The 25,146-nt window shown below is 40.9% G+C and overlaps 1 protein-coding gene across 4 annotated transcripts in view; it reads right to left on the reverse strand.

Annotated features, from left to right (window-relative positions):
- Positions 1 to 25,146, reverse strand: part of RNF169 (ring finger protein 169) — a 113,645-nt gene continuing 88,499 nt past the window's right edge. Inside the window, exons 5-7 of one of the 4 annotated variants that reach the window (XR_006297392.1) lie at positions 7,361 to 7,460; positions 2,992 to 6,795; positions 1 to 2,664 (exon numbers count right to left, since the gene is read on the reverse strand). Coding sequence is in view for 1 of the 4 variants with exons in the window: in XM_043580248.1 (XP_043436183.1) it covers positions 5,614 to 6,795; positions 7,361 to 7,460 (1,282 nt within the window). In the remaining 3 variants the exon portion in view is untranslated. Of the gene's footprint in view, positions 6,796 to 7,360; positions 7,461 to 25,146 lie in introns of all 4 variants that reach the window. The other 3 variants (XR_006297393.1, XR_006297391.1, XM_043580248.1) reach the window with 3 other exon arrangements.

Below are 25,146 nucleotides of genomic sequence, written 5' to 3' on the forward strand. Positions count from 1 at the left end.
TTCACTTTCATGAGTTTGCTTTACTGTATTCTCAACTTGGGCCTCTCCTTAAGCAGGCAAACACACACTGAAGAATGCACCCTGGTACTGTTTAAATAAACAACACATCACCCCATTTGATTCTGTACCATTTCTTTGTGGTCAGAAGCATCCCTGACCAGGCATGCCCCGTTCTGAGTCTTTGTCAAAATGCTCTTTACGATGAGCTGGAGAGGAGGCAGCCCGCAGTGGCGGTCCACAAGGATCCAGGCCCCTTCTCCAATTCCAGTGAAGACAGCAGGTAGAAAACCAATATGCATCCCATTTTCTGTTTGTAGGTGGGAAGGGGAAGGGCCCTAAGGACAACAGTGTCTGTACAAATTGAGAGTAACAATAAAACCATTAGATGGCATTTAAGGTAATTTTTTTCCCTCACACAGTTATACATTCTCTCCTTAGGAACTGAAGTGTTCTGCTGCAGGCTAAGGGCCAGACCCAGGGCCCAAAAGCTTCTCCTGAGCTCTAATAATTTAATCTTTGAGGAGTGCATTGCCTGTTTTTACCTCTTATTAAATGAGAGGAAAGGAAGATGAATAAGCCTGGCCTTAGCTCAGCTCTGTCCAACCAATTGATTTAAGACACCAGAAAAGGTAGAGAGGGAGCCTGCCACGCTTATTAACAAGACATTAAGGAAGCATTTACTCACAAAGCAAAGTGTGTAAATATTTTTCTTAGGAAGAATAAAAATACTGATAATACATAGAACAATGTGCACATTCAGTCCTGGCACTTTTTCTTCATCCAATTTAACCGATCTCTAAACTGGTTGTGACCTCTGCTTATGTCTCTCTTTCCTATAGAACGATCTTCAGAAAGCTACAGTGGGTAACAATCACGTGTAAAGATGCATTTTCTATATCATCTTTGGAGCAAAATCTATTCAACAGCAGCTTTCCCTAGAATCTCCCTGACCCCAAAAAACATACCTGCTTTGTCACTAACTCACAAGAATTTATAAGCAACTATGTTCACTTCTAAAAACCAGGCTGAATACCACTCTTTTGGTTGATGGGGGAAAAGGCTGGCTGAGAAAGATTTAAGTCCCTAAGGAGTTCTTGATTTTTTCAAAGAAAAATGAAGGGCTGGCATGGTTTTAACCCTTGGTGGTTAAAATGATGACTATTCCAATCAAAATATATCACTTCCCAAGATTCCATATTCACATTAGTCACATTATGGGGTTTCCCCTATCTGGGTATGTATTCAGGGGACAGAGGCATATTTTAATTCTGAAACATTTTAGAAGAAAAAAGCTATTAAAACAAAAAGCTTCCTATATCATTTGGGTGTCCTCCTCGTTAGCAAATTATGTGTGTGTGTGTGTGTGTGTGTGTGTGTGTGTGTAACTTAAAAAGACTATTTAGATCCTAGGAAACTACAGTGTCAACAGGGCATAAAGCACTGGACCTCAAGTTCCTTATTAGGAAAAAAAAAAGGGGAAGCAGATGGGTGAGTTTGATCTGAGTTATTTCCATGCCCTTTCCAGCTACAGCATTTTATGATTATAACCCAGCCTTCAGTTTTTCTTTCCTTCCTCTCCTGTTGGCTTTCCATCTCAATGAAAAGCCAGGCAGGAAAAAGGAAAGGAATCCAAAGTTGCTGCCAGCTCTGGTGAGAGGTCTGGTTGGGAGAGAGGTTAGGAGAGCAGTAAGGTGGGATGTGGGCCTCCTCTGACCATGTCAATGATCCACACCCTGCCTCATTTCCTGGAGCTTATGTAAAAGCAGCTCCTGAAGAGAAATTATTGTCCTGTATCACTGGGGGAGAAAATTCATTCTCCTCTGATAAAATTACTTAGGAAATGGAAAGCAGTGTTGCAATCAAATTGAGAAATACTGATGGGGGTGTCTAAAATGTTCAGTGCAGCCTGTCAGGTGCTGGACAGTATCTCAAATGACTCCATCCAAGATCATCACTATGAAGAAGTGGCCTTTCACACGAGCATGAACAAACTCTCCAGCCACATATACCTTCAAATACATTCCATTAGAGGCTGAGCTTCTTAGGAGCAGGGACTGTCCTTTCCATCCTTGTATCTCCATGACCCAGCACAGGGTTGGCACAAGTTCGAATGAAGCTCAGGAATGTCTGAATGGAACAGAAAAAATGAACGGCACAGCCTTCGGTCATCAGCTTCACCAGTCAAGCACAGTGGCAGTTTCCCATCTTAGTTTGTCACTTTGTAATCAGACAGCAATTAATTAGCAGCTTTAATCCTTAAGGGCATTTTTTTCTTTTAGGAAAAATGAGAAAAAAAACAAAAACAGAAGGCATTCATCACCAGTTCTTCCTCCAGACAAAAGTCTAAAAATTAAATTAAAAAAATAAATGAAGCCACTTACAAAGGGTTTTCCTGGGAAGCTTCAGCCAAGGCGAATTAACCTTTTAAAAAGAGGCAATTATACGAAAGGGGCCAAGGGCTGGATGCCTAATCGCCTGATTTGACACCAACCCAACAGGCCCAGATGACTTCTTCCAGCAGATACAATCAACGGGTCATGAGCATGTTCCCAAAGTGTCTCTCCCACTCTATGGAAAAGGGCTGAGCTCCCCCTTCCCAGGGCACCGCATTTCTTGGACTTCCCATCAGAATGACCTTGATCCTCCAACCTCTCAGAACTTCCCCTTTAATAAAAAACACAGAATGCATATACACAAAGAGCAGAGTTAGTAGGGCATGGGAAATTTGTAGGGTGAATCAGATTCCAATGATTCATGAGAAATGTTTGTTTTGTGAAATGGTTTTTCTCTCATTCTAGCCCACAAACCCTCCCATCGCTCTATTTTCCTTTTCTTGTCTTTCTCCGTCTCCAAATAATTCACATTGACAACTCCATTTGTGACAAACTTCACAAGCAAGCAAGCGAGCAACAGGACACAGAATTCTTTCAGAAGCAAAAAGTGTTCAGGTTTTAGTTAAGTAAGGGAAGCATTTTAAAATACAGATAATACCTTAGTGGTTTTTTCCTCCTCCAAAGCCGAGCAGATCAGAGGTGAAGCCTTGTCGCTCCTTAACCTAAACCACTTTGCCTCTGTGTGAAGGGCTACTGCTCAGCTGGAAGTTTGGAAAACAATTGTTGATACCATTCCAGGCACAACAGTAGGTGCAAAGGGGAAAGTCAGTAAGTTGGATCCAGCGTCTGGAATGTTCACTTAACAGGAAGTAGCTTTTCACTCTGCACCTGAAACTAAAATTTGTTGCTAACTGCTATGCAATTTCTTAAAATGAAAGTAGTACTTTGGGGGAAATATTTAAAATATATATCTTTTTCTATTAAAAATATTTATCTTTTTTCCAAAAACAAAAATCAGTTCCAACCAAAATGTTTTTCAAATTACTGGAGATATAGAAAAAGGTGGCAAGTGGAAAAATAAGTGTCTTTGCTACTACCAATGAGACTAGCCTTCCGATATTATGTACTCCGAACCAAGGGGAACTGTGTGAAATGGCAGGAACTGATGATTTCTCTAAGGGCATTAAGTCACCCTCCTCTTACTCCGCAGACCAGCACCAGCACCAGCTCTTCTGTCTTGGGTACCAACCCTCCAGCAGCCTTTGGAGACATATGTTGCTGGCAGGGCCTAGAACTGAAGTGGTGTGAATATAAAGTAATGAGATTGGTGCATGTTTAAACATACATTTGCATGTGTGCACGCACACAGACACACAGAACACATACATTCGAGTGACACTCCCACCAACGTAGTCACTGAGGAGCCTCCACATATCTCCATGATGACCAGAATGCTTAAGACATCTCTGGAACGTCTCTCTGGGAACTGTTTAGGAGCAGAAGAAAATAGCTGCTTTATGGCTGTACCTCATCTATGACTCCAAACCCTCTTGACCTACCTTCTCTTCCAGAGGCTTCAAATAGCCTCTGACTAGTTTCAAACTTAAAATTCTCCCTTCTATAACCACAAAAGATTAAAGATTTGTCCAGAGAAGAAGGGGCAAATCTCCCGGGAGGAATCAAAAGAAGGTGATGTAGTAAATCCCTAGTAATCAGTGAGTCACCATTCCAAATCTTAGCTTCTGCCTCAGTAAGAGGAGGAAGTTGGAATAGATGACCTTTAAGGTCCCTTCCAATTCTAACATTTTAGGAGTCTATATTTCTAGACGTTTCTAGACTTTGAGGAGAGTTCCAGAAATGTTTTTGCCAATGGCAACATCATTAGAAAACTATGTGGTATCTTGCTGGGGCCACTCAAGGGAGACAACATACACTGGGATATAGAAGCTCTAAAGCCTTTGTTAAAATGCCAGTCACATGACTTTATAGTAACAGCTCATACATGCACAGGGAACGCCAGCCCATCTGAGATTCCCTAAAGTCATATCTTAATCCCTATTCTCAATGAGCCCAGACGGGCAGAAGCACCAAGCACCACCAGGGATGCAAAAGACACATGGTGTCAGCTGCTAAGGAAAATAAACCCCAAAGGTCCATGGGACTGAATTTACCAGCTGCATCCAGCTAGATACCTTGTTTCCATAGTATGGAGTTTCAGCATTGCTCTTACCTGACTTCTGGGCAATTGTTTTGGATTTTAGATCAACATTGCAGATAACTCTTGGACACGTAGAGAGTAGTAAGGAAGCTCAACTGTACTTTGTCTCCCCTGCCCCACCCCCAAGAAAACAAAAGGGTAAACTGTGCCGGGAGAAGGGAAGATAACTCCATAATATTTGTTTGTACTTCCCGTCAATCTCAATGATCTGCCTATGGATTTTGCACAATCAGTATTCACATGCCCAGCCAGCTTCCCTAGGCTCCTTGGGTCACAATCCATTACAGCAACCTGTCAGTGTGGAAAATCTATGGGATTTCTTGTCGGGAGACCCAACAGTCAGTCTGGGATGTTCCACCTAGTAAATGAGAGAATCTGAACACTGCCCTGCAGCTCCATCATCTAAAATGGGGCTGTGTCACACTGCTTACACGTTAGCACTCCTGAGAAGACCAAATCCAACAGTGACTCAATGTGGTCTGTCAACTATATAGCATTAATCAAATGTTACTTTTTAAACAGGGAAGGTAAATTAACTTTTGTAGAAGGGAAAAACTCAACCAATTTCAGTAGGTACATTTACTTGTGGCATGGATAAGGAGAAGGGGGAACACAATCATTTTGGAATCTGCCAAAACGCAGATCCACTTCTACGACACAGATGGAAGTAATGTTTATCTGCAAGGCTGATTTAAAATAACACCCTGTTGAAAGAAGTCAGGAGGTCTGTCGGTTTAAGAAGGTATCCCCCCTCATTCCTCTACCATTTGTAACTCTGGCCACTGTGCTCCCGAATCTCATTCCAAGTGGGTGCTGCCCGATTTGGCCCAGGAGCCCTCAGGGACAGGTCACTTTGGGGTGAGGAGTGCTTCTGGCCTCGGTCCCAGGGAGGCAGAGACACAGTTCCCTTGGACATGGACTACGAAGGCCCCGGAACCTCCCAGAACTGTATCAGACAGTGTTTTGCCATTAAAGAAACCCAAAGTGAGAACACTCAGCTCTTCAGGATAAATGATCAAGCCCAAAGACCTCTTAAAAATAGGTAACACTGTTCATTAGGTGCTACTTGGCCCCGGCCACGTTGCTGGACCGTAAGAGATACTGATCCACGGTTCCTTTTCGCCGACTCACAGTCCGCCTCTCGTTGTCAAACATGCGCTGCAGCTGCAGAGCCAGCCGCCGGTCCTCTTCCTCTTGCTGCAGTTTCTGCTCCATCTCCCGCAGCACCGGCTCTGCCGGGGCCAGGACCACCTCACCACCGCTCTGTCGCAGTTTCTTAAGGGAGCCATTTTGTTCCAAGTGCTTGGTCTTACAGTGTCTTTTCCGGCCCCGACGCAAGGAAGGAAGCGGCTCCTCACCTCGGCTGTCTGCCAGCACACCATTAGGCAGATCAAAATGATTTGCTGTCTTCAGCTGCTTCTTTGTTTTGAGGACCCCACCCAGAACACTATTTTTGGGTAGCGCTGAATGAGGTGCCGAGATTTTCATGGTTGCGCTTATACAGGTTTTGTCTAACTTGGCATCTGGGGTTGGCCCCGGCCCTTCACTCTGCTCCGTCTCCAAAGTACCACTGGCTCCCACTCTAAGTTCTGAGGAACAGCAGGTTTCCAACGGGATCTCAGAGCTCCTTTTACTATCGCTGCCCTGTTCCACTTTTGCTTGGCTAACGGAGGGGAAAAAATCAAGGTCAGTGAGGGTGGGTCCTACACACTCAGAGAGTACTTGCCCACTGGCCAGTCTTGTATTTAAAGCCTGAGGTGGCTTCTCCTTGTTAGAATGGATAACTTCAGAGACCAGTGAGTCTTCCCCTGTTTCTGGAGCCAGGGAGGTGAGGGTGGCTTTCGAAAGGGTCTTTTTGATCTGCCGCTCCTGAAAGATCTGTTCCCACTTCTTGAGGATCCTTGGACTAGCCTCATAAGAAGTCTGCTTCTGCAGGCTTCTGTTTAGGTTGCGGGGTGTTGATTTGATGATGAGGGGACTTAGCACTCGGCCATCAGGGAGTCTCTTGGGAGGAGTACATGGTGAGCAGACAATGGGCTTGAAATGGTTTAGTTCTTCGGAGATGCTGTCATTGCTCTCAGGACTGATGGAGCGCTCGGGCTTATGCAGGGAAGTCAAGGATGAGAGGGAGCTGAAGGGTAGACGCTTCTCAACGGTTAAGTCAGGGGCTGAGAGGCAGCGGTTGTTCTGAGTGGACAAGAGGACACCAATGATGGGGTTGGAGGCTGGGGTTATAGCTGTGACCTAAAAGAAGTTAAAAAGATTATACATACACGCATATATATATTTTTTCTTCATAACTCTTTTATGATGGTAGAAGGGCAGTGGGGGAAGGGTAAGAAAAGGGATGGAGGGTGATGTGAGCCTAAGAAATGGGGAAAATCCCTAACCTAGAATATGCACCATTTGCAGAAATTCCTACACACTTGAAACAATTAATAAAATTGAAAAGCTACAGGGGAAAAAAAACCTCATCTAGAACTTTTAAAAAAGTTCTTCTACTGGCCCTCATTCCACCCTTCTGGCTACTAATTCAACGCAAACTCTCTTCCTTTCCATCTATTCGCAAACTTCTCCAACATAATTAGTATACCCAGGACCCATTCTGCCTCTGCTTGTCTGGAATAGTTTCTGGGGTACCTGGCTGGCTCAAGAGCACATGACTCTTGGTCTCAGGGTCATGAGTTCAAGCCCCACATTGGATGTGGAGCCTACTCAAATAGCGTGCGCAATAGTTTCTGTCGTGGCCATGTGCAGGGAGCTACAGGATGGGAGTAGAGAGCTCCAGAAGCCTGTGTCTGAGATGTACCTTGGTTTTGCTTGTTGGGGCTGCTCTGAGTCTGCTCTTCGCTCTGTCCTGAGCTGTGTCACTGCAGCTCTGACTCCTTTCCACCTTGGAATTTAGGTTCCTAAATAAATAAATAAAAGACAAATAGTCAAAAGTAGCTCATATGCTAACTAAGGAAAAAAGAATAACAATCTCTTCTGTGCCCTCAAAGCCATCTACCAAGAAAGACAATTCCCTTGGCAAGCTACAGATAGGAAATGAATTGATTTATTAACAGAACACATTCTAAGAACAAATCCTGTCAAAAGAGAAAGAGCTCTCCAGAGAGGACATTCAGTGTAAGCCTTTGTTTCCAAACTAGATCCTGCTTAAATATGAAAGACCAATCAATGGCTGTTCTGCTCGAGCTTAGAGAGATGTAGGGATACTTCGCCTTCTTTAATAGGGTGGATAGAGTATTAAAATCACCTTTATGAACAATAAATTTTTTCCTTTTATTAGGCCCAATCCTCTCCTCAAGCAATCTAAGTCAGCCAAGAAACAAATATTTAAGTACTTACAAAATACATAGCACTGCACTAAATTTTTATGTGGGGAGTCAAAATTAAATGTAGTCTCTTCCTTAATTTATTCCATTTGAGCTTCCAAAGGCCTAAATCGGTTATTCAAGAGATTTCATGAACACGTGATTTTTTTTTTTCTGACGCATGCAACATTATGACTTTACAACCCAACCCAAAACCCAGAATACCTGTATTATAACATGAATCTTATTGTGTAAGAATTATATGCAGGTGACTGTCACCTATCCCACTGACAAGGGGGAACTATAAGTAGGAGTTTTTGATTATCTTATTACTCACCTTTGTTTCCTGATCTCCAATTTGTGCCTAATACATGTCCGGTGAGAATGATGCCTTTACAAATATGTGCAGCTGTTATTTTCCCTGTGCTACAACTCTATTCAACAAACAATTATCATACTTACTATATGCCAGTCACTGAGGAGCACATGTGGGCACTGGGAATACTGAGAAGAATGAGACACAGTCTAGGGTCTTCAAGGACTCAGAGTCCAGTGGGGCAGGCAAATAAATCATACAATACAGTGAAGTGGTACCCAAAAAAGTATGCCTCGAGGGAGTTATTAATTACCTGGATGGAGTGAGGACAGGGTGGAAAGCCTCCCTATGGCACATGTAGTCTGAAGGATAAATAAGAATTTGCCAGAAGTCAAGGTGGATACATAGCCATGTAGACGATCCCAAACAGAAATTATTTCCTTGAATGATTCTATTTAGCTTCGGAATGAAATACATCATCACAGCTACTCTTTTGTAGCAAAAGATTTACTTTTTAAGTTTCACTGTGCCAGGATTAACTCAGAAAACTTACAAAGGAAGTAATAAGGTGCATTCCCACAGTGCCTTTCCTCTCCCTATGTCTCTAGCAAAGGCTTCTTTTTTAATATTTATTTATTTTTGAGAGAGAGAGAGAGAGAGCGAGAGCGAGTGAGCGCAAGCTGGGTAGGGGCAGAGAGAGGGAGAAAGAGAATCCTAAGCAGGCTCCACACTGTCAGTCCACAGTCCAAAGTGAGGCTCGACCCCACAAACCACAAGATCATGACCTGAGCCAAAATTGAGAGTCGGCTGCTCAACAGACTGAACCTCCTAAGCGCCCCTACCCACAGTGGCCTCTATTCCAGCATTTCTGTGCTATTCCTCCCATTCAAAACCCTCTAATCCTATGTCTCATGGCCACATCACCTTGCTATATGGTTCCAGTCTGCAGAACTAATCTATGCTACCGTATTAATAGGAGAAAGTGGTGGCCAACCTGCATCTCATGCCTGCACTTTACCAAGAAAATTCAACACTGAACCTAAGCAAATAATGTGAGAGTTGTACCTTCTAGTGGGAAATGTATTTGGGAACAGGTAGGAAACTTAGACATCACCCTATAAAGGCAGCTGCTTAGAAATCAGCGTGTTTTGTATTTTGCCTGGCATCGTATTGAAATTCACTTGCATTCCCAGAACTCACACAAACTGTCAGTGGTGTAAGCCACCCATAAGTAAAATGGATGACAGATTAAAATGCTGGGGTGAACAACATATACTTTGGGTCAGGAGGAATGAACATAGGGCTGAAAGAGAAGGCATTATTATTTCAAATACATGACTTGTTTGGCATCATTCCACTGGGAAACAGTAGACACTTAGAGAAAAAGATGTTCTGCTCAACATAAGAAAGAACTTTGTAACCTTCAATACAGCAGTTCATTAATAGCTGCCTTGGTATTCAAACTGAGGCTGTACCTATATTTAGGGGTCCAAATACTCCATAATTAAGAATTAGTTTAATATAATTTTTAAAAACATGCTATGAATCCATATTGTCAGCAGTAGCAGAGTCAAATTTAAAGACACTGGCTACATGCCCAAATTATCAGATCTACAAATGACAGGTACCTATTGCTGGGGGGAACCTCTTCATATGCCCCCTAAATTCCATTTTGGTGAAAGAAAAGGCCCAGGGAAGAAACCCATACCTGCGGCACTCAAGCACAACAAGGACACCAAAAGTAGTTTCTGACTATCTAAAACCTTTTTGGTAAACTTCAGTATAGCTGAAACTGTCACTGTCTGTCTCTTCTGTTCCCTTAGTCTTCTGACTTTACTGAGTACCAACTCGGTGCAAGGCATGAAAGACAGATTGATGAAAGATAATCTTGATCCACAGACGCATCCAGTCACTGAAGTCCACCCTACCATATCACAAAAGTGCTATAAGAGCAGTAATTCTACAGTTAATCTCTGTTTCCTTCTTACAGTTTATAGCTATAGCCCTTACATTTAGGTATCTGATTCAATTTGATTTATTTGGTGTGAGATTGGGGTCCAATTTCATTTTTTAGTATATGGATATCTAATTGTTGTCCCAATACCATATGTGAAGAAACTATTCTTTTTCCCCATAGAATAGACTCGGTACCTTTACTGAAAATCAACTGACCATAAATATATGGGTTTATTTCTGGACTCCCAATTCTGTTCCACTGACTGACATATCTACTTCTATTTCAGTACCACACTCTCCACTTATTTGTATCTTCAATGTCTCTCATTAACGTCTTAATGTTTTCAGTATATAGATCTTTCACCTCTTTGATTAAATTTATTCCTAAGTATTTTATTTATTTATTTTTTGATGCTATGGTGAATGAGGCTATTTTATTTCTTTTTCAGATATTCCACTGTGTGTAGAAACACAAGTGATTTCTGTATGCTAATTTTGTATCCAGCAACATTACTAAATTCACTGATTAGCTCTAGAGTTTGTGTGTGTGTGTGTGTGTGTGTGTGTGTGTGTGTGTGTGGTCTTTAGGATTTTCTACATATAAGTTCATATTGTGCACAAACAAAGACAATTATACTTCTTGCTTTCCAACTCAGATGCCTTGTTTTCTTCTTTTTCTTGCCTGACTGCTCTGGCTAGGACTCCAAGTACTATGTTGAATAGGAGTGCTGAGAGTGGGCACCCTTGTCTTGTTCCTGACCTTAGCGGAAAATCCTTCAATCTTTTTCACCATTGAGTATGTTGTTAGCTGTGGGTTTGTCTTATATAGCCTCTATTATGTTAAAGTATATTCCTTCTGTACCAAATTTGTTGAGAGTTTTTATCATAAAAGGATGTTGTATTTTGTCAAATGCTTTTTCTGCACCTATTGAAATAATCATATGATTTTTACCTTTCTTTCAGTTAATGTATTGTATCACATTTATTGCTTTGCCTATGTTGAACCATCCTTGTACCCCAGAGATAAATTCCACTTAATCATGGTTATGAGCCTTTCCATGTGCTACTGAATTCAGTTCACAAATGTGTTGGTGAGATTTTTTGCATTGATATTCACAATCTGGGATATAAACCTGTAATTTTCTTTCCTGGTAGTGTCCTTGTCTGGCTTTGGCATCAGGGTAAAGCTGGCTTCATAAAACGATTTTGGGAGTGTTTCCACCTCTACAATCTTTTGGAAAAGTTTGAGAAGGATTAGCATTAATTCTTCTCTAAACGTTTGGGAGAATTCACCAGGCAAACCATCTGGTCCTGAGCTTTTCTTTGTTGGGAGGTATTTTATTACTGATTGAATCTCCTTATTTGTTATTGATCTGTTCAGATTTTCTATTTCTTCATAATTCAGTTTTGGTGGGTTGTATCCTTCTAGGAATTTATCCATTTCTTTTCTAGGTTATCCAACTTGTTGGCATATAATTGTTCATAGTAGTCTCTTGCGATCCTTTGTATTTCTGTGATATCAGTTGTGGTATCTCCTCTTGCAGTTCCAATTTATTTCTTTGAGATTTCTTTTTTTTCTTAGTTAGCCTAGCTAAAGGTTTGTCAATTTTATCTTTAAGAAAAAAAAACCCCACCAACTCTTTGGTTCATTGATCTTTTCTATTGTTTTTCTGGTCTCCATTTATTTCTGCTCTAATCTTTGTTATTTCCTTCCTTCTGCAAACTTGGGCTTCTTCTAGTTCCTTGAGGTGTAAAGTTAGGTTGTTTATTTGAGATCTTTCTTTTTTCATAATGTAGGTGTTTATTGCTGTATACTCCCTTTTAGAATGGATTTGCTGTATCGGACAAGTTTTGGTATGTCATGCTTCCATTTTCACTTGTTTAAAGATATTTTTGATTTCACTTCTTCTTTGATCCACTGGTTGTTCAGGTGCATGTTGTTCAATTTTGTCATATTTGTGAATTTTTCAGTTTTCCTCCTGTTATTGATTTCTAATTTTATACCACTGTGGTCAGAAAGACATCTGGAATGATTCCAATCTTCTTAAATTTTCTTTTTTTTTTTTTTTTTAAAATTTTTTTTTTTTCAACGTTTATTTATTTTTGGGACAGAGAGAGACAGAGCATGAACGGGGGAGGGGCAGAGAGAGAGGGAGACACAGAATCGGAAACAGGCTCCAGGCTCTGAGCCATCAGCCCAGAGCCCCACGCGGGGCTCGAACTCACGGACCGCGAGATCGTGACCTGGCTGAAGTCGGACGCTTAACCGACTGCGCCACCCAGGCGCCCCAGAATCTTCTTAAATTTTCTAAGGCTTGTTTTGTGACCCATATTATCTATCCTGGAGAATGTTCCATATGCACTTGAGAAGAATATGTATTTTGTGGCTGTTGGATGGAATGTTCTGTGTGTGCCTGTTAGTTTTATGTTGGCCTAAAGTATAGTTCAACTCCAACATTTCCTTATTAATTTCTTGTCTGAATGATCTAGGCACTGTTTAAAGTAGGTACTAGAGTCCTCCACACTATTATTATATTGTTGTCTATTTCTCCCTTCAGATCTGTATTTCCTTAATATATTTAGGTGCTCCCAAGTTGGGTGCATTTATGACTGTTATATCCTCTTGATGAATTGACCCTTTATCATCATATAATGACCTTCTTTGTCTCTTGTTACCATTTTGGCTTAAAGTCTACTTTGTGTGACATAAGAATAACTACTCTGTCTTTTGGTTTTCATTTGCATGCAGTATCTTTTCCATCCCTTCAATTTGGGCCTATATGTCCTTAAAGCTGAAGTGTGTCTCCTGTATGCAGCATATAGCTGGGTCTTGTATCCATCTAGCCTCTCTATGCCTTTTTTTTTTTTAATTTTTATTTTTTGAGAGAGAGCATGAGTAAAAAAAATTTTATTTTTTGAGGAGAGGGGCAAAGGTAGAGGGAGGGACAGAATCATAAGCAGGCTCCATGCCTAGTGCAGAGCTTGACACACAGGGCTCAATCTCAAACCATGAGATTATGACCTGAGTCAAAATCAAGAGTTGGATGCTTCACTGACTGAGCCATCCAGGTGCCCCTATATGACTTTTGATTGGAGAATTTAACCCATTTACATTTAGAGTAATTACTGATAGATAGGAAGTGATTAGTGCCATCTTAGTTGTTGTTTGTAGCTGTTTCATACTTCCCTGGATCCCTCCTCCCTCTCTTTCAGCATTCCTTTGTGAATTAATGATTTTCCATAGTACTATTGCTTTGGTTCCTTTCCCTTTTTTTTTTCGTGACTCTACTGTTGGCTTTTGCTTTGTGCTTTACCATGAGGCTTACATAAAATATTTTATAGATATAACACTCTATTTTACACCAGTAACACTTTAACTTCCATCACATACAAAAGATTTACCCCTTTACTTTTTTGATGTCACGAGACACTTCATATGTATTCATTAACAAATTGTTTTATAGTTATTTTTAATACTCTTGTCCCTTAAACTTTATACTAGAGTTAAGTGGTTAATGTACCACCATGTTACAGTATTAGAGAATTCTAATATTACTATACATTTACCTTTACCAGTATGTTGTGTATTTTCATATTTTCATGTTACTAGTTAGCATTATTTTGTTTCAGTCTGGAGAGTTCCTTTCAGCATTTTTGTAAGGCTGATCTAGTGGTGATGAACTCCCTCAGCTTTTATTTGTCTGGGAAAGTCTACCTCTCCATTTCTGAAAGGCAGCTTTATTGGACAGAGTACTCTTGGTTGGCAGGTTTTTTTTCTTTCAACCCATGAATATATCACCCCATTCCCGTGGTCTATAAGGTTTCTGCTGAGAATTCCGCTGAGGGCATATGGGGGTTCCTTTATAAGTTACAATACTCTTTTCTCTCACTGCTTTTAAGATTCTCACTTTGTCTTCGATTTTTTACAGCTTTATTATGTGTCTTGGTGAGATCTCTTTGAGTTTGGTGACCTATGAGCTTCCCAAATTTAGATATCCAAACCTTTCCCCAGATTTGAACAGTTCTCAGCTCTTACTTCTTTAAATAACCTTTCTGCTCCCTTCTCCCTCTCCTACCCTTCTCCTTCTGAAATTCCAGTAGTTTGAAAATTATTATTATTATTTTTTGACGGTATCCCACAGGTCATACTGGCTTTCTTCACTGTTTCCCATTCTTCTTTCTTCTGCTTAGTCCACCCTGCTATTAATGCTTTCCACTGCATTTTTCTTTTCATTCAACATTTTCTTCAGCTCCAGAATTTTTGTTGTGTTCTTATTATTTCTCTTTATTAAACTTCTTTTTCTTTTTTTACTGTACTGTTGTCCTGATTTAGTTGAATTGTCTTTCTGTGTTTTGTTGTAGCTCATTAAGCTTTCTGAAACAGCTGTTTTGAGCTCTTTATTGGGTACATCACAGATCTTCATGTCTTTGGGATCCATTACTGGAAAATTATTGTGATCTTTTGATGGTGTCACATTTCCATGATTTTTCATGTTCCTTGAAGTTTTGCATTGCTGCCTTCACATTTAAAGTTGCAGTCACTGGAACCACAAAAGGCCCTGAATAGCCAAAGTAATTTTGAAGAAGAAGACCAAAGCAGGAGGCATCACAATCCCAGACTTTAGCCTCTACTACAAAGCTGTCATCATCAAGACAGCATGGTATTGGCACAAAAACAGACACATAGACCAATGGAATAGAATAGAAACCCCAGAACTAGACCCACAAACGTATGGCCAACTAATCTTCGACAAAGCAAGAAAGAACATCCAATGGAAAAAAGACAGTCTCTTTAACAAATGGTGCTGGGAAAACTGGACAGCAACATGCAGAAGGTTGAAACTAGACCACTTTCTCACACCATTCACAAAAATAAACTCAAAATGGATAAAGGACCTAAATGTGAGACAGGAAACCATCAAAACCCTAGAGGAGAAAGCAGGAAAAGACCTCTCTGACCTCAGCCGTAGCAATCTCTTACTCGACACATCCCCAAAGGCAAGGGAATTAAAAGCAAAAATGAATTACTGGGACCTTATGAAGATAAAAAGCTTCTGCACAGCAAAGGAAACAACCAACAAAACTAAAAGGCAACCAACAGAATGGGAAAAGATATTTCCAAATGACATATCGGACAAAGGGCTAGTATCCAAAATCTATAAAGAGCTCACCAAACTCCACACCCGAAAAACAAATAACCCAGTGAAGAAATGGGCAGAAAACATGAATAGACACTTCTCTAAAGAAGACATCCGGATGGCCAACAGGCACATGAAAAGATGCTCAATGTCACTCCTTATCAGGGAAATACAAATCAAAACCACACTCAGATATCACCTCATGCCAGTCAGAGTGGCCAAAATGAACAAATCAGGAGACTATAGATGCTGGAGAGGATGTGGAGAAACGGGAACCCTCTTGCACTGTTGGTGGGAATGCAAATTGGTGCAGCCACTCTGGAAAACAGTGTGGAGGTTCCTCAGAAATTAAAAATAGACCTACCCTATGACCCAGCAATAGCACTGCTAGGAATTTACCCAAGGGATACAGGAGTACTGATGCATAGGGGCACTTGTACCCCAATGTTTATAGCAGCACTCAACAATAGCCAAATTATGGAAAGAGCCTAAATGTCCATCAACTGATGAATGGATAAAGAAATTTGTGGTTTATATACACAATGGAGTACTACAGGGCAATGAGAAAGAACGAAATATGGCCCTTTGTAGCAACGTGGATGGAACTGGAGAGTGTGATACTAAGTGAAATAAGCCATACAGAGAAAGACAGATACCATATGTTTTCACTCTTATGTGGATCCTGAGAAACTTAACAGAAACCCATGGGGGAGGGGAAGGAAAAAAAAAAAGAGGTTAGAGTGGGAGAGAACCAAAGCATAAGAGACTTTTAAAAACTGAGAACAAACTGAGGGTTGATGGGGGGGTGGGAGGGAGGGGTGGGTGGGTGATGGGTATTGAGGAGGGCACCTTTTGGGATGAGCACTGGGTGTTGTATGGAAACCAATTTGACAATAAATTTCATATATTGAAAAAAATAAATAAATAAAGTTGCAGTCGCTTCCTCCAGTCTTTAATTAACTGCCTTTGGGAAAGACATACTTCCCATCTGCCTTGGTAGGGATTCTGAGGCTTCCTCAGATCTTCTATGGACATATTTGCTCCTTGTTTCTTGCTCCCTCTTATGGCAGAATTCTTAAGCTTGTATGACTTCTCTTGATCCTGCAGCACACCAGGCCATGCACTGACACAAAAGCACCCTTTTGCTTTTCCAAAGGTGGCACTAAAACTGAAGTTTGTGGTCTCTCCCTTGCCCACAGAGTTTGGCTGGCTTTCTACACATGCTCACTAGTCATGGGTAGAAATGTGCAAAGTGAGCCACAGGGTGGAGGTGTGAATGAAGTGTGTTTAGTGCTGGGAGTGCCTGTGACTCAGGTGGGAGGATCCACAGATGAAGATCTGGTTATTTATTTGAGATTTTTCTTCATTTTAAATATAGAAATTAGAATTATAAATTTCCCTCTAAGCACTGCTTTTACAACTACATCCCAAGTTTTAGTATGTTGGGTTTCATTTTCATTCCTCTCAAGGTATTTTTTAATTTCTCTTGTGATTTCTTTTTTATAATTTTTTTAATGTTTACTTATTTTAAGAGAAGCAGAGCATGAGTGAGGGAGGGGCAGAGAGAGAGGGAGACACCGAATGAGAAGCAGGCTTCAGGCTCTAAGCTGTCAGCACAGAGCCCAATGCAAGGCATGAACTCACAAACCACAAGATCATGACCTGAGCCAAAGTCGGGCGCTTAACCAACTGGGCCACCCAGGTACTCCTCTTGTGATTTATGTTTTGACCCATGTGTGTTTTTTTTTTAATGCATTGTTTAATGTCCACATATCTGTGAATTTTCCAGTTTTTCTTGTTATTGACTTACAGCTTCATTCTATTGTGATCAAAAAAGATTTTGTATTATTCCAATCTTTTAAAATTTATTGAGACTTATTTTATGGTGTAACATATGGTCTACCCTGAAGAATTTTCCATGTGCACTATAGTAGAATGTGTGTTCTGGTGTTGTGGGGTGGAATGCTTATATATAGTAAGTCTAATTGGTATCCAATATTGTGCAAGTCTTCTATATCCTTCTTTACCTTTCATCTATAATATTACATCCATTATTGAAATTGGGTGCCAAAGTCTCCAACTATTATCATTAAAGTGTTTACTGTTCCCTTCAATTCTGTCAGTTTTTGCTTCATATATTTTATGCATCCATTATTAGGTGTATATGTGTTTACAATGGTGTGTGTGTGTGTGTGTGTGTGTGTGTGTGTGTGTGTGTGTGTTTTAAGTAATCTCTACACCCAAAATGCAGCTCAAACTCACAACCCCAAGATCAAGAGTCGCATGCTCTACTAACTGAGCCAGCCAGGTACCCCATACAATGGTTATATTTTCTTAAAAGATTGACCTTTTTATCATTATACAATGTCCGTCTTGTCTCTTGTAATAATTTTTGTCCTTAAGTCTACATTGTCTGATATTAGTTTAGCTACTCCAGTTCTCTTTTGGTCACTGTTTGCATAGAATATCTTTTTCTATCCTTTCACTTTCAACCTATTTTTGCCTTTGGATCTAAAGTGAATCTCAGCCTGTATCTGGAACATATTTTTAAAAAATCCATTCTACCAATATCTGTCTTCTATTTGGAGAGTTTTAATTCATTTATATTTAATGTAATTACTGATGAGGAAGGATTTACTTCTGCCATTTTGCTGTTTGTTTTCTATATACCTTATACCTTTTTTTGTTCATCAATTCTCTATTAATGCCTTCTTTTGTGTTAGATATTTCCTAGTATAGCATTTTGAGTCTCTTCTTATTCCTTTATTAAATATGTTTTAATTATTTCTTAGTGGTTGCTCTGGGGATTACAATAAACATCTTATTTTACAACAATCTATTTCAAAATTAATACCAATTCAATTTCAATAGCATAAAAAAGCTTTTTTTGTTCCTATATAACTCTATTATCACCCTTTTACATTGTTATTGCTACATGAAGAGCTACAAAAATTATTGTAAAAACATCTTATAAGTCATAAACATATTACTGTAGTATTTGCTCAAAATAAGAGGCTTCAAAATACTGGCTGAGGGGTGAGTGGATGACTTAGTCAGTTAAGCCTATGACTTGACTTTGGCTCAGGTCACAATCTCACAGTTCATGGGATCAAGCCCCCCTTTTGGGCTCTGTGCTGACAGCATGGAGCCTGCTTGGGATTCTCTCTCTCCCCTGTCCCTCCCCAACGTGCTCTTGCTCTCACTCTCTCTCTCTCTCAAAATAAATAAATAAACTTAAAAAAATTACAGGCTGAGAATAGTCAAGACCAGTGAACTTGATGATGTTCTTAGGACTGAAAGAACTTAAACAACATCTTCACTAAAAAAATAAGTGAAGTAACTACTCCCATTACTTTGTGTACATCCATTTCTGTACCCCTAAACACCACCACACAATGGATATATTTAATAAATTTCATATTAATGAATAAAAATATATACAGAAAGGCCTCTCTATTATGAAAAAAAGAGAAAACTTAAACATTGATTAGGAATGTAATATCTGTCAGGCACTATGCTACTTTAAGTATTCTGTATCTCATTTAATCCACACAGAAACTCTATGAGATAAGCATCATCATCCTCACTTACAGTCAAAGAACTGAGGGGGGTGATCTTCCAAGGTCACACAGCCAAAGCCAAGGTTTAAACCTGTATCTCTATGATTCTAAGGCTTGTGTTCTTTCTACCACAAGATATTGATCTTACATTCTACTCTGCTGTGGCATAAAACAGACCCAGCACATCTAGAGAAGCTCTCTCTTCCAAACACATAATGAAGTCATAAACAAGAGAAAGCAGCATTGTCTAAAAGGCAACTGGCTTAAAATTTCCATTGCCAAGAGACCAGATGGTTTCTGGGATGTAGAGTTAGGCTAAAAATACCCACCAACACAATGAGTCTGACTTACAAAGAAAGAAAGGGGGGGCAGCCAGTATAAACATGCAGCTGGAAAACTAGAAGATTTAATGCTTATAAAATACTGCTTAAAGGGTTTTCAAATGGTAATACATGATACAAAAGATTAGATAGCTCATGCTCTGAACTGTTCAATCACCACTCTCACATATCCAAACCATAGTAGCTTATTAATTAAACTCTCAGGTCTGGCAGAGCTGAGTTCCACCTAGAAGCTAAAGGCTGGAGAGGAGCCTTCTTCCAGGCCCTAGCCTGGGTGTATGAGCCCTCCCAAACGTCACCACATACACACATACTTGAATAAAACCAGAAACCTTTTTAGGCCCAGTTGTAGCTGCTGTGCACCCAGAAATGGGTGAGATCTTGTTATAATCTTTCCCTTGTGTATTTATGACCTGGGTTATCTGCCTTGTGTACACTAGTATTATTTCTTTTTTTAAGTGTACAGTTTAATGGTTTTTAATTCGCATAGTTTTTTAACCATTACCACAAGCAATTTTAGAACATTTCCATCACCTCATAAAGAAACCTCATGCCCTTTAGCTATCACCCCTAAGCTCCTGCTTCTCCCCAAGCCCTAAGCAACCACTGATCTATTTTCTGTCTCTACCTGTTTGGCTATTCTGGACACACATCAGTATTCATTTGGTGATAGATGGAGGAACACTGCTTTCACGGCTATATTCTAAAAGGACTAGTATCATGCAAAAGGACTTCAGTCCCCTCAAAAATGAGGAAAATTGGACAAGTTCTTATTTACCTCTGTAGCAACCCTTTATCTTTTTAGAACAAGGCAGGGTATAAATTAAACAAAGAGAAGGAAGGCAGTTTTCCCTTGCAAAGGTAGATCATTTCAAGATGAGGTTCCAAGTGCAGAGCCTTTGGTCACAGGGTTCCTTCAGTAGTTTGATAGAAAGTGCATAGGTTTGGGATAAAGAGAGACCTGAGTTCTAGTTCCATCTCTTTAATTATAATGCGGTGAGAAGCTCTTGGGTGAGTTACTTAACCTCTTTGAACTGCATTTTCGTTAGCTGAAAAATGGGAATAGTATAAAAAATCTTGTAGGATTAATGTGATAACTAAATGAAATGAGGTGTGTAAAGTACTCAACACGACCGGAAGCACCGGAGAAAAGCTAGTTCCCCTGCTACCACTCACCATCCCACCCTCTGAAAACTACCCTGGTGTGGCAGAGAAATTACTGGCACCTATAAAACCTGCTGCTCTCCTTATGTTCCACATCACTTCTCCTCAAGCTATGTTCCCTTTGCAACCACATTCCACTACTTTTAACATGATTTGTCCTCTTAATAACCAGTTCATCTGCTTGATTTGTTTCAATTCCTTTATCCCTCCCCAACACACACACAAACACACACACACACACACACACACACACACACACACACACACACAGACAATGTGCCCCAGACCATCATAAAGTCTTGTGGTTTCTTTTAACTCATTACCTCATCTTTCTCTCACAGTCTCCTCTCCCTTATGGTTACCATTTGACTATTCCCCACACACAAACTTGCTAAGTCTAATCCTTAGATTTTTATGGAGTTTTCTAACTCCCCTCACCCCTTTCTTTTCATGCCATGGCCTCATTTTCTCCACTCTTAAAAAGTCTGCTTTGGGGCGCCTGGGTGGCGCAGTCGGTTAAGCGTCCGACTTCAGCCAGGTCACGATCTCGCGGTCCGTGAGTTCGAGCCCCGCGTCGGGCTCTGGGCTGATGGCTCGGAGCCTGGAGCCTGCTTCCGATTCTGTGTCTCCCTCTCTCTCTGCCCCTCCCCCGTTCATGCTCTGTCTCTCTCTGTCCCAAAAATAAATAAATGTTGAAAAAAAAAAATTAAAAAAAAAAAAGTCTGCTTTAAGCCACTTGGAAATTTTTTTTTAATGTTTATTTATTTTTGAGACAGAGAGAGACAGAGCATGAATGAGGGAGGGTCAGAGAGAGAGGGAGACACAGAATCTGAAGCAGGTTCCAGGCTCTGGCTGTCAGCACAGAGCCCGACGCGGGGCTCGAACTCACAGACTGTGAGATCATGACCTGAGCCGAAGTTGGAAGCTCAACCGACTGAGCCACCCAGTAAGCCACTTCCAGAGGCTTTAGTTGAGAGGTGGAAAGAATCTTAAGAAATTATCCAGTAGGGATGCCTGGGTGGCTCAGTCAGTTGAGCATCCAACTTCAGCTCAGGTCATGATCACACAATTTGTGGGTTCGAGCCCTGCATCTGGCTTTTGGCTGCCAGTGTGGAGCCTGCTTCAGATCCTTTGCCTCCCTCTCTCTCTGCCTTTCCCCTGCTTGTGCTCTCTCTTCAGAAATAAATGAACATCAAAAAACAGTAATCACACAGTAAAAGACCCTGCCCAGCAAGCAGGTAGGCCTAACAACCTGTCTTTTGCATAGATGAGATAGAAGTGGGTCCAATGAGTTTACTCAAGCTCACACAACGTCCCTACCATCTCCCTAGACTATCCTCCCCATCTCCACCTCTTTGGCTGTGCCTCCTTTCATCAATTCTGCAGCTAGTCCTCCAATATCATACCGCTCATGTCTCTATTTGGTATCTGAGAGCATATGTATTTTCATTTGTTCACTTTAAGGAAGAGGGACAGGTCTGCATATTTTAAGGAAGAGGGACAGGTCTGCAACACTGACTGGGCATGCATTTATTGTTGCTGAGTCTGTTAGTTTCTGTCTCTATCTCCCCTCAAACACACCTTATAGTAAGCATCTTAGGTCTCATTTGATGTGCCCCACCCTGAGCCACAGACTCAGGCTTAAAGTATTTGGACATTAGAAAACAAAATATGTGGTTAATTTCTACTTAATAAAGGCTTAATTACTACTCAGTGGGAAACAGTTTTCTTTTATAGAATCTCTAAAAAAAGTACCATCATAAGCTATTGTTAATGCATTTGAAGGCTAAAATCAACTTTATAATATATACACTTTATCAGTGTGGTACTAGACACCCCCACCCCGTATTAATCATATGGAATCTAGTCTATAAAAACAACCACCAGCCAGTGTGTGCCTCTACAGCGACCTGAGCCCTCCCTCCTATGCTGCAAGTTTGATAAGTCTGACAATCGATTTTGACAAAGCTCCAGTTTAACCTACCACAGCACAAGACTTACTCAAACATTCCCTAAGTATTTATTGAGTGGAGGCTCGATATGCCAGACACTGTACTAAGCAGAGCAACCATAATGGTGAACAAGATGCTGTCCTTGGTTGCAAGGGGTTTAAAGTCTAGTGGGGAGGTGGGGAGATGGGCAGAGGCAGTATAGGGGTCTATAAAAAGGTGATAGGGGACAATGGGGTAAAGTGGAAAGAACCAAGAAACCTCGGTTCTAACTCAGATTCCTACTATTCTAGCTATCTACGATTTGGCAAACCATGTTCTCTCTCTCCGGGCTTTAGTCTTCTCATCAATAAAAAAAGAATTAGGTAAGATAATATTTAAGATCCTTTTCAGAGGGAGGGGCCAACATGATAGAGAAGTAGAGGGATCTGAAGTTCCCTCGTCTCTCAAACACAGCAGTGTTGAGGCCAAAGGACTTTGAATTCCAAGAGTCCATGTGGCAAAGTGACAGAGACTTCTCCAGGGACCCACCAGGACAACCTGTCAGGCCATAGATGCGTGGCTGCGAATTGGGAGAGATAAAATGGGCAGACGGCAGAGGAACAGGGGCGGAATCCCCTCTGCAGAGACAAAGGGAAGAGAAAGAGAGGCTGGGGAAGTGTAAGACTGTATCTGGACAAGAGAAAGATCTAATCTCTAACTGTGGGGCTTTCTCCAGACTGGGGCCAACTGCCCCGTTCACACACCTGGGGAGGAGGGGAGCCAGCCCTGTGCTCGGCAACTAGTTCAGAGGCACAGTCCACAGTGGGAGAAAGCAATCCCCTCCCTGGAGTGCTGTGGGAATAAGGTATATATCCTTTCAAAGGACAAAGATTGCCTGCACCTGCCAGCCAGAGACCCTATATCCAGCGGCGCAGAGCAGCACTTTCCCCAAACCAGGACAGATGGAGTGGGAACCTTAAAGACAGAGGGGTTTAAGTCCCAGAAGAGTGCCAGGGAGGCTCGGGAACTGGTGGAACAGGACAAACCACCTCGTTTGTGCCCACGGCACAGTGAGGATAGCTTGAACAGAGTGATTTGGGACACCTGGTCCGTGGAGGAGAGCCTGGGGTGTCACCATTTTTCTCCCCACCACCAAGGTGGGGCTTCAGGGAAGGGACAGTGGGCCTACATCAAACCACGCCCCTCCACACCTGGTAACTGCTATCTCCTAGAGAGGCATAGACGCTGAGGACCATACAGCCCCTCCTCCAGACTGATTGAAATTGCCTGATTAAATTCTCGGACAATTATATATATATTCTTCCTTCCTTTTCTCCTTCTTATCTCTTTCCTCCTCTAGTCTGGTTAATGTGGTTGTTGGTTTGTTTAATCAGAAATATTTAATCTATTCTCTTTATACATGTTCTACACCTCCTTCTTTATTTTCCTTTCTCTCTGGATTAAGCCATATAGTTTCTCTGGTCAATTTTCTTTTCTTTTTCCCTGCCTCCTTTTTTATTTTTCTTCCTCTCCCTCTCTGGATTAAGCCGTATAGTTTCTCTGTCTGGTCAATTGTTATTTTATTTTATTTTTCCCTGCCCTGTCATTTCTCTCTTTGTATGGGATAAGGCCTCATCCATCAGCACTGCCTCCACCCTGTTTACTTGTAGCTGGTGTTTCTGTTTTTTTGCTTTTGTTTGTTTGTTTGTTTGTTTGTTTATTTGTTGTGTGTTTGTTTTTGTTTTCTGTTTTTTGTTTGTTTCCTTTCCAGGGCTACTTCAATGAACAAATCAAAACACACCTGGTGGAGGGTCCAAAACATCACCACGAGTAGGGAGAAAAAGTAACCAAAGTCACAACAACAGAGAGCAAGTAACACCTCCAAAAGCACCTCCTGAAGGATGAGGCCCTGGAGAGTGTATGACCCCTCTTTAATATAGTGCTCGCAGGTGCAGGGCACATAACAAGCTTATAAAACACATAAGGGACAGAAAACTAGCCAAAATGACAAAATGGAAGAATTCTCCTCAAAAGAAATTCCAAGAAAAAAATGACAGCTTAAAGAATTGATCAGAACAGATGTAAACAATATAACTGAACAAGAATTTAGAATCATAGTCATAAGATTAATCGCTGGGCTTGAAAAAAGCATAGAAGACAGCAGAGAATCTATTGCTGCAGAAATCAAGGAACTAAAAAATAGTCATGATGAATTAAAAAATGCTGTAAATGAGGTGCAAAATAAACTAGAGGTGATGAGAGTGAGGCCTGAAGAGTCAGAGGGGAGATTAAGTGAAATAGAAGATAAAATTATGGAAAAAGATGAAGCTGAGAAAAAGAAAGATAAAACAATTCTGTTCCATGAGGGGAGAATTAGAGAACTAAGTGATTCAATAAAACAGAACAATATCTGTATCGTAGGAGTTCCAGAAGAAGAAGAGAGAGAGAAAAGGGCCGAAGGAATATGTGAACAAATCATAGCTGAGAACTTCCCCAATCTGGAGAAGGAAACAAGACATTGAAATCCAGGAGGTACAGAGAACTCCCTTCAGACGTAACTTGAATTGATCTTGTGCATGACATATCATAGCGAAACTGGCAAAATACAAAGATAAAGAGAGAATTCTGAAAGCAGCTAGGGATAAACAGGCCTTAACCTACAAGGGTAGACACAAAGGGTAGTAGCAGACCTATCTACTGAAACTTGGCAGGCCAGAAAGGAGTGGCAGGAAATTTTCAATGTGCTGACTAGGAAAAATACGCAGCCCAAATCCTTTATCCAGCAAGTCTGTCATTCAGAATAGAAGGAGAGATAAAATGTTTTCGCAGAGAAACAAAAACTGAAGAAATTCATCACCACTAAACTAGCCCTACA

Source organism: Prionailurus bengalensis, chromosome D1 (assembly GCF_016509475.1).
Source record: "Prionailurus bengalensis isolate Pbe53 chromosome D1, Fcat_Pben_1.1_paternal_pri, whole genome shotgun sequence".
Taxonomy (NCBI): Eukaryota; Metazoa; Chordata; class Mammalia; order Carnivora; family Felidae; genus Prionailurus; species Prionailurus bengalensis.